The 9,558-nt window shown below is 37.1% G+C and overlaps 1 protein-coding gene across 1 annotated transcript; it reads left to right on the top strand.

Annotated features, from left to right (window-relative positions):
• The first annotated feature begins 532 nt into the window (after window positions 1–532).
• cmasa (cytidine monophosphate N-acetylneuraminic acid synthetase a) lies at window positions 533–9,538 on the top strand. The gene is made up of 9 exons (XM_028473999.1): window positions 533–560; window positions 3,590–3,909; window positions 6,161–6,303; window positions 6,383–6,538; window positions 6,665–6,801; window positions 7,475–7,569; window positions 7,645–7,816; window positions 7,881–8,046; window positions 9,041–9,538. Exons 2-9 carry the CDS (start codon window positions 3,698–3,700, stop codon window positions 9,253–9,255), a joined length of 1,296 nt encoding a protein of 431 aa, XP_028329800.1. The 5' UTR covers window positions 533–560; window positions 3,590–3,697; the 3' UTR covers window positions 9,256–9,538.
• The last annotated feature ends 20 nt before the right edge of the window (window positions 9,539–9,558 follow it).

Below are 9,558 nucleotides of genomic sequence, written 5' to 3'. Positions count from 1 at the left end.
TTTGTCATGTGGTCGTTTTAAAAAAGACTATTTTTATTGTTGTCTACATTTTTTAATTGATTGTGTATCAGTCATTTCATGTATTTTTGTTGTTGTAGTTGTTTTTCTGTTCTTGTTTTGTTTTTTTTGACATTTTGTCATTTTAAAAGAGACTCTTTTCACTGTTCTCTACATTTTTAAATGTATTTTCACTCGTTGTCTGTTTTGTGTATTTCTTTTGTCATCATATTTATTTTTGTTGTCCTTTTTGTGTAATTTTTATTGTCATTTTGTACGTTTCTCTGTGTATTTATGTTGTCATCGTGTATATTTTGCTGCCTTTTTTCTGTAACTTTTTTATATTTTGAGTCGTTTTGTGTGTTTTCGTCATTGTTTTGTTTATTAGTTATTTTGTTTTGTTCTTTTTTTTTTTAAAAAAATGGTCATTTTATTATTGTAAAAAAGACAACTTTTTATTGTTGTCCACATTTTTTAATGATTGTGTGTACTTTATCATGTCATTTCAGTGAAACATATTTATCTGATGGAGAACGGAGGAGAAGGAGAAGCTGATGTCCAAGGTCTATTTCTCTATCATTCTTTGTTTTATTCACTTTCTGTGTTTTTGTTGTTTTGTGTGTTTTTCTGTCATTTTTGTAATTTTTTGTTGCCTTATTGCACATTTTTTTCTCGTTTGGTGTTTTTGTTCTTGTTTTGTGTGTAATGTGTGAGTTTGGGTGTTTTTGGAGTCATTTGTTGTCATGGTTTTGTATTTATTTTAGTTATTTGTAATTGTCTCGTTTTTTTTTGGCACAACATTGTGTATTTTTGTCCTTTTTGTGCATTTTCCTATAATTATTTATGTTTTTGTCATCATTTTGTGTATTTTTCTGTCATTTCGTACTTTTTTGTTGTCGTTTTGTGTGTTTTTCTGCCATTTTGTACATTTTTGTGTATTTTTTTTGTCATTTTGCATATTTTTTGTCATCTGACTTTATATTGTTCTGTCATTTTTTTGTGTGTTATGCATCATTGTTGCATGTTTTTGTATTTGTTTTAGTTATTTGCAATCATCTTGTGTGTTTTTTTTTTTGTCTTTTTGTCTGTATTTCTGTTATTTTGTACATTTTTCATCATTTTATATGTTTTTTGGAGTCAGTTTTGTGTATTTTTGTTTTTTCTGTTGCTTTGTGTTTTTCCTGTCATTTTGTTTTTTGGTTAATTTAATGTATTTCTGTTATCATTGTATATATTTTTGTGTCTTTTTGTCTATTTTGAGTCATTTTGTGTATTTTTTCTCTGTTTCTCTGTTATCTTTGTGTATTTTTTTTATTAGTAGTTATTTATCTTGTTTTGTTGTTTTTCTGTCATTTTGTACGTTTAGAATTATTTTGTGTTTTTTTCTTTCTATGTATTTTCAGTCGTCGTCTGTTTTGGGGTTAATTTTCTGTATTTCTGTTGTCATTTTATATATTTTTGTTGTCATTTTGTGTATTTTCTGTTGTCATCTGATTTTTGGTGAATTTTGTGTACATATGTTGTTTTATGTATTTTTGTGTATATTTGTGTCATTTTGTATATTTAACATCACTTAGTGTGTTTTTCTTGTCATGTTTTAAATGTATATTCAGTCGTTGTCTGTTTTGGGGTTCAATTTCTGTATTTCTCTTGTCATTGTATATATTTGCTGTTTTTTGTGTGTATTTCTGTCATTTTGTGTGTGTTTTTGTCATTCTGTTGATGTGTTTTCAGTGGTTGTTTTTTTGTGTTTTTCTGTAACTTTTTGTTTGTTTTATTTAAGAGCCGCACATAATTCGACCGAGGCCCTCATGTCGCGTTGCTCTTGTTGTTTGTGTCACATCTTATTTTTCCTTCACGGGTTTATTTTATGTGTAGACGTGATTTTATCAGGGTTCATTTCACCTGTAAATCTGTAACATTTAATCCCATTTTTCCCGTCCTTTGACAACCCTGTAGTTTTCCTCCTTGCGTGGCCTGTTTTTATGTTTTTATGAGCGAGGTGAGGTTTCTTTGGCCTCGTGATCAGATCTAAGCCCTGATCCTTAGGAAAGGCTTTCAGTGAAAGGAGTCCAATTTTATTTTATATATATATAGGATTTCAGTTTATTTTGGGATTTTTATGTGGATTTTTTCTTCTTTCTTTTCTTCTCACATTTTTTTTTTAGATTACAATAAAAAAATGACTTAAAAACACAAAACATCAACATGAAGAATATACAAAATGGCTCCAAGAACACATGAATGGAAACAAAAGTACAGAAAACAACAACAAGAATTAACAAAAATGCAAGAAAATTATTCAAAATGACAACCAAAATGCACAGACTGAGATAAAAATGTACAAAATGACACAAAATGTCAACAAAAAATCCACATAAATGGTGAGAAAAAATATACAAATGACTTAAAAACTCACATAAAGTTATGATAAAAAAACAAATCACTCAAAACCAGGACAAAAAACAACATATATTTAAAAAAGACTCCCAAAAACACACAAAAAGCCAAAAAAACACACAAAACAATAACATAAATATAGAAAAGTATCCAAAAACACACAAATGGAAATAAAAGCATGAAAAATATGCAAAATGATAAGAAAAATGCACAAAATGAGATAAAAATGTACAAGATGACTTTGAAAGCAGACAAAACAACAAGAAAAATCACACAAAAATCACTCAAAACGACAAAAAACATAATTAGCAAGAACAAAGCCACAACAAAAATATACAAAAATGACAGAAAAATATGCATAATGACAATAAAAATGTATAGAATTTGTGAAAAAAGTACAAAGTGAATCCGAAAACAACAACAATACAAAACACAAAATAACTCAAAACAAGTGCAAAAAATACATAAATATCAACACAAAAATATAAAAGTAGACAAAAAAACAGCAAAAACTCCTAAAATGAGAAAAATGTATACAAACTGGCTAAAAAAAAACACTCACCAACAACAAAAATATTTAAAAAAAAAAGACAGAAAACTATTAAAAATTACAATAAAAATTCATAAAATGTGTTTTTAAAAAAGTACAAATTTAACTTTACCTTTTTTTAAAACTTATTTGATACATTTTTATTATCATTTGGCAATAAAAAATATATTTAATATTAGCATAGTTTTCTGTCATGATTTAAAAATAAATCAATAAATACAACTAAATTTAAAAAGGCACAAATAGAATCTGAAAACAAAAAACAACAAAAATTAGTTCAAAGGTTTTGAAAAGGTACAAATTTATCTTGTACCTTTAAAAAAAAAAGACTTAATTGATAAATTGTATTGTTATTTTGCATAGTTTTCAAACATTGATAAAATAAAAAACTACTAAAATAAATTTTATTAAATTTTAAAAAGTACAAAGTGAATCAGAAACAAGCACAAATTCTTAAATATCAATGTGACTTTGAAAAAACAACAAAAACAACTTAAATATAGAAACGTATACACAATAAATGAAAGCAAAAACTCATAAAATAAGAGAAAATATACAAAAATGACGTCAAAATCACAAAAAACACTAATACAGATCAAACTTGGATTGGTCTTTTATTTTATTTTTTTCCTCTTCCGGCAGGTGGCGACATGGAGCTACATCCGGTTCCGGGTGTCTTTCAGAAGGCGGACCTAGAGGTTCCACGTCTTTCTCCTCCTGACGCACACACACTGACACACACACAGAAACATGTCCTCCAGAAAGAGAGCAAACGATAATGACGGATCAGAATCAACCGAGTACAAACAGCTCCGGTATGGCGGGAGGAGGCACGTGGCTGCGCTGGTTTTAGCGCGTGGAGGGAGTAAAGGAATCCCGCTAAAAAACATCAAGATGCTGGCGGGAGTTCCGCTGCTGGGATGGGTGCTGAGGGCCGCTGTGGACTCGGACGTGTTCGACAGGTGGGTCCCGACCCGCACTTTACACCGTGTGTCTGTGTGTGCGTGTGTCTGTGTGTGTGGGGGTGTGGGCGCGTGTGTGTGCGCGCGTGTTAAAAAAAAAAAAAAAAAAATTCAGATTTTTTTTTTTGTATTATTATAGTGCGACACAGATTTTTACGTTCGTAATTCCAACATTATAGTTTACATTTCTACGTAGAGCTGGGCGATATGGCCTTTTATAAATATCGCGATATTTTTAGGTCATGCCACGATACACGATATATATCTCGATATTTTGCATTACCCTTGAATTAACACTTTGATGCACAAAATCACACCAGTATGATGATTCTATATGTCTACATTAAAACATTCTTGATCATACTGCATTAATATATGCCAATTTTAAACTTTCATGCAAAAAAGGGGATATCACAACTAAGTCAAAGTTGACATAACTGTATTTATTAAACAGTGAGTGGCTCAAACATAAAATTGTCAACAGAAAGTGCACGTTCTGTGCAAAATTGTCAGAGACATTTCAAAACAAGACATTAGTGCAGGATGCAACTCACATGGCATTTCAAAACACAAAATTAAAGTGCACTTTTTGTACATAATGCCACTACAATATTTTAAAACAAATAGTGCCCTTTTGTGCATGTTGTCATTAAGATGACATTTCAAAAAAAAAAAATCAAAAAAAAAAAAAAAAGTCCGCGAGTTTAACGGTATGGTCATTTTCAACACCGCACAGACTACAAGCTGCGATATATCGAGTATATTCCATATATCGCCCAGCCCTATTTCTACGTATACATAGAATATAAAAAAAAAAAAAGAAGACAGTATCCAAGCAATAAGTGACAGATATATTTAAATTTCCTACATTTTGTGACTAATTTCTATTTAGTTAAGAAAAAAATTGTCATAATTGGAGGAAAATTAAAAGATTTTCGAAAAGTTTTTAAGTTTTAACAGTTTAATTTAAAAAAAAAATAATCATGTGATAGCACCATGAAAACTGTGACCAAATGCAAATATTGTTATATTTATTTACTCAATAATTCATGTTTAATGTTGTACTTTAGTATTTTCTCTTACGGGCCAAACTGGATGGTCCGGTGGGGGGGGGGGGGGGGGGGGGGTGGGGTGGGGTGGCTAAGCTAATAGGCACCAAGCCAACGTTATGTCTGAAACTAGACTCATTCCCGACAGAAAGTCTATGAATGCATCTTGTAAACGTACTTGTTCAGTAGGGGTGTTCCATCTAAGGAACCTCATGATTCAGGGTTCTACGATTTCATAATAAGCAATTTTAACGATTGTCATTGGTTGTTAAATAAAGTGAGCTCCGCTGTGTCCGTGTTTCATGACTGGTCGGGTGGGTTGTCAACATCGCTCAGTGAGGTAACCTCGTTCACCCCCCCCCCCACCCCCCAGAAGCTGTAAATCTTGCAGCCTGAGAGCGACGAGCCACCCTGGCCGCTGGGCCCTTCCAGGCATGAGTTTGAACATTTATGAATCGTTATCAAATCCTCATCGTGTCGAATCGCGATTAATCTATCAATGGATGTATTGGCACATTTGTAAAGCATAGCCACACATGCTGATGCAGGGCTCGAGACTGCGACCAAAATGGTCGCATATGCGAGTATATTTTCAGTGTGTGCGACTGAAAATTTTATCTGGTCGCATCCGTGCGAGTTCGTATATGGTGACGTTATTTCATACGGAGCGACTGAGCGATATAACAAACAAAAAAAAAAAAAAAAACAATCGCAGCATTTCTCAAAAACAAGATTATAAACGTTCAGTCGACAAGAAACTATATGGAAATGATGAAATAATGCAGAACAGAAAGGGTAGTTTTTAGCGTTAGCATAGCCTCGTCATTATAAGACTCTTTGATTGTTTCTGTAATATTATTATTAGGATTACTGACAAGTTCTGCCAGCTCAGTTATTTTTTTAACTGCATTATTATTATTATTATTAACTAGATTTATATTTGATAAAGTAAAAGTATATAATACAGTTGTGTAAGATTGTTTTTTTATATTTGGAAAAAGTATCTGCAAAATATCTTCTAATCAGTAATTTTTTTATTTATCTATGACTAAATATTTCAGGACCGCAAGGTTGAAAAACACTACCATAATGTGTGTCAACCGTATTATTTTATTTAGTTAATTGTTTTTTAAATTTAAGTATATTTTAATTGATGTATTTTGTTATTTAAATGTCTTTATTATTTATTTCTAACTCCTCAGCGTGTGGGTGTCGACTGATCATGATGAGATAGAGAAGGTGGCCAAAGCGTGGGGCGCCCAGGTTCACCGCCGCAGCCCCGAGGTGTCCCGGGACTCCTCGTCCTCGGTGGAAACCATCCAGGAGTTTATCCGCCTGAACCCGGGTAAGTACGGGTACCTGATAGAGCATATGGCGAGGAGGGGGAGGAGCCTAATTGTGTCCGTGCTTTGCTCTCCACACAGAGGTGGACGTGATCTGCCACTTCCAGGCCACGTCCCCGTGTCTCCACCCGTTCCACGTGAAGGAGGCCCTGGACTTGATCACTGAGCACGGGTACGACTCCGTGTTCGCCGTCGTTAGACGTCACCAGTTCCGCTGGAAGGAGGTGAAAAAGAGTTGTGAGTGGTGGAGAAACTACACGACTGTCCTCGCTCTGAGAACCAAAATCTATAAAGAACAGGAAGTTATTCTGTGTGCGTGTGCGCGTGTGTGTGTGTGTGTGTGTGTGTGTTGTCCTCTGCCAGCAGGAGAGATGACGGTCCCGCTCAACATCGACCCCGCACGTCGTCCTCGCCGTCAGGACTGGGACGGAGAACTCTGTGAGAACGGATCTTTCTACTTTGGAACGAAAGACATCATCATGAACACTGGAAGTCTGCAGGTGTGTTAGTCATGTGACACACTCGCACGAACACACGTGTCATGTTTTATCGTAGCATGCGGGTGTTAGCCTTACTTTTACGTTAGCATTTGTGTTAGCATAACATGTGCATTAGTGTAGCGTGTGTATTAGCGTAGCGTGAGTGTTGGTGTAGTATGTAAGTCAGCAAAACCTTTATTATTGTAGCCTGTGTGTCCGTTAGCGTAGCATGTGTTAGCATTGCGTGTGTTAACCCAGCGTGTATGTTATGTAGCTTTTGTGTTGGCGGAGAATGTGAGTTAGTGTACTGTGTTATCATAGCTTGTGTATATTAGCGTAGTATATGTGTTAGCGTAGCATGCATGTTAGTGTAGCGTGTTAGTGCGGCATGTGTATGTTGGCGTAGTGTGTGTGTGCTAGCATAGCATGTATGTGTTAGCATGGCATGTATCTTAACGTAACGTGTGTTAACATAGCATGTATGTGTTAGCGTGGCATTCGTTTTCGTGTAGCATGTGTATTAACATAGCGCGTATTAGCATAGCATGTATCTTAGCGTAATGTGTGTGTTTTAGCGTAGCATGTGTGTTAGCGTAGTCTGTGTGTCTTAGCATAGCACGTCTTAGCGTTGTGTGTGTTAGCATAGCGTATGTGACCAGCTGAAGTGCTACACTGTTCCCTGTCTGTGTTTCAGGGCGGCAAGCTAGCGTACTATGAGATGCTTCCTGAGTACAGTGTGGACATTGACGTGGACATTGATTGGCCCGTGGCTGAGCAGAGAGTTCTCAGGTCAGACCATCATCATCATCCTCTTCATTATCACCATCATCCTCTTCATCATCGTCCTCTTCCTCGTGTGAACAGGTACGGCTACTTTGGCCGCAGCGCTCCTGAGGTTGTGCGTCTGATGTTCTGTAACGTGTCCGGTTGTCTAACTGAGGGGCATGTCTTCGTGTCGACCTCCGGCGAGGAGATGATGTCCCTGAACACCAGAGACACCACGGGGCTCCGCCTACTGAGCCGGGACGACGTGGAGGTCGCATGTTCTCCTGTGTGCGTTGGAGCAACGTCGGTCCCTCGCTAACATGCTGTGTCCTCAGGTGGTGCTGCTGACCTCCTCTGAGAACCCGGTCAGCAAGGCACTGCTGGACAAGCTCACTAAGTGGACGGGCAGCACCGTGGTCCAGGTGGGGGCGGAGCCTATGGACACGCTGGATCCACTGGTCAAGCAGAAGAAGCTGGAGTGGAGAGTCGTGGCCTACATGGGTGAGTTAGCATAGCATGTGTGTTAACGTAGCATGTGTATTAGCGTAATGTTTGTGTTAGCATAGCATGTATGTGTAAAAGCGTAGAGCGAGTATGTTAACGTAGCATGTGAGTTAGCAGAGCATGTATTAGTATAGCATGTATCTGTTAGCGTAGCCTCTGTGTTAGTGTAGCATGTGTGTTAGCGTAGCACATGTGTTAGCCTAGTGTGTATGTTACTGTAGCCTTGATGTTAGCATATCATGTATGTTAGTGTAGCAGTTATCCTAGCATAGCCTGTATGTTAGCTTATTATAAAGCATGTATATTAAAGTAGCGTGTATGCGTTCGCGTAGTGTGTCTGATAGCTCAGCCTGTGTTAAAGTAGCCTGTTAGTGTAGCATTTATGTTAATGCAGCCTTGTGTCAGTATAGCATGTAACGGGTGTGTTATCATAACGTGTGTGTTAGCATAACGTGTGTGTTAGCATAACGTGTGTGTTAGCGTAATATGTCTTTTAGCGTAGTGTGTATGTTATTGTAGCGTGTGTTAGCATAGCATGTACATTAGCCTAGCGTGTTGTACCGTAGCCTGTGTGCTAGTGGAGGGTGTGTGCTAACATCACCTGTGTACGTATTAGCGTAGTGTATGTTAGCATAGCATGTATGTGTCTGCTTAGCATGTATGTGTCAGCTTAGCATGTATGTTAGCATGACATGTATGTTAGCGTAGCCTGTGTGTGTTAGTGTAGCCTGTGTGTTAGTGTTAGCGTAGCCTGTGTGTTACTGTTAGCGCAGCCTGTGTGTTAGCGTAGCCCGTGTGTGTTAGCATAGTGTATGCTAGTGCAGCGTGCATGTGCTAGTGCAACATGTCTGTGTTAGCGTAGGTAGCCTGTGTGTTAGCTTTAGCGTAGTGTGTGTTAGCTTTAGCGTAGTGTGTGTTAGCTTTAGCGTGGTGTGTATGTTGGCGTAGGATGTCTAAATTGCTCCACTTCCTCCTTTCGTCTGGTCTCCAGGCAACGAGGAGGCGGACGTGAAGTGCCTGGCGACAGCCGGCCTTAGCGCCGTCCCTAAAGACGCTCCGGTCCAGGCCATCAATGCTGCTAAGTACACCTGTCAGCGCGTGGGCGGCCTCGGCGCCGTCAGAGAGTTCTCTGAACACATCCTGCTGCAGAAGCAGAAAGCAAAGTCTCAGATGTCTCAGGATCGTATCGACCGACACCATTTTTAACGCTTTAGAAGCGACGACGATGATGATGATGATGAAGATGATGAAGGGTTATTGTTGAAGGAAGTGGTGCTAGTTTTAAATTTGAGGGTTGTGTGTTTCAATCTTAACGTTAGACTGAGTGAATCTGTGGGACGAATGAAGTCTGATTTAAATCTTTATTATGTTTTACGAAACTGAAACTGAGTCACTTTTTTCATCGGGAATAACTACTGGTTTTATTTGTAACGGCTGCTCATTTAAAAACATTTAATTTAATGGCAATAAAAAAATACCAACTACTCAATTTGTTTTGTAATAATTTTG

Source organism: Gouania willdenowi, chromosome 18 (genome assembly GCF_900634775.1).
Source record: "Gouania willdenowi chromosome 18, fGouWil2.1, whole genome shotgun sequence".
Taxonomy (NCBI): domain Eukaryota; kingdom Metazoa; phylum Chordata; class Actinopteri; order Blenniiformes; family Gobiesocidae; genus Gouania; species Gouania willdenowi.
This window is presented reverse-complemented; position numbering and strand designations above follow the sequence as displayed.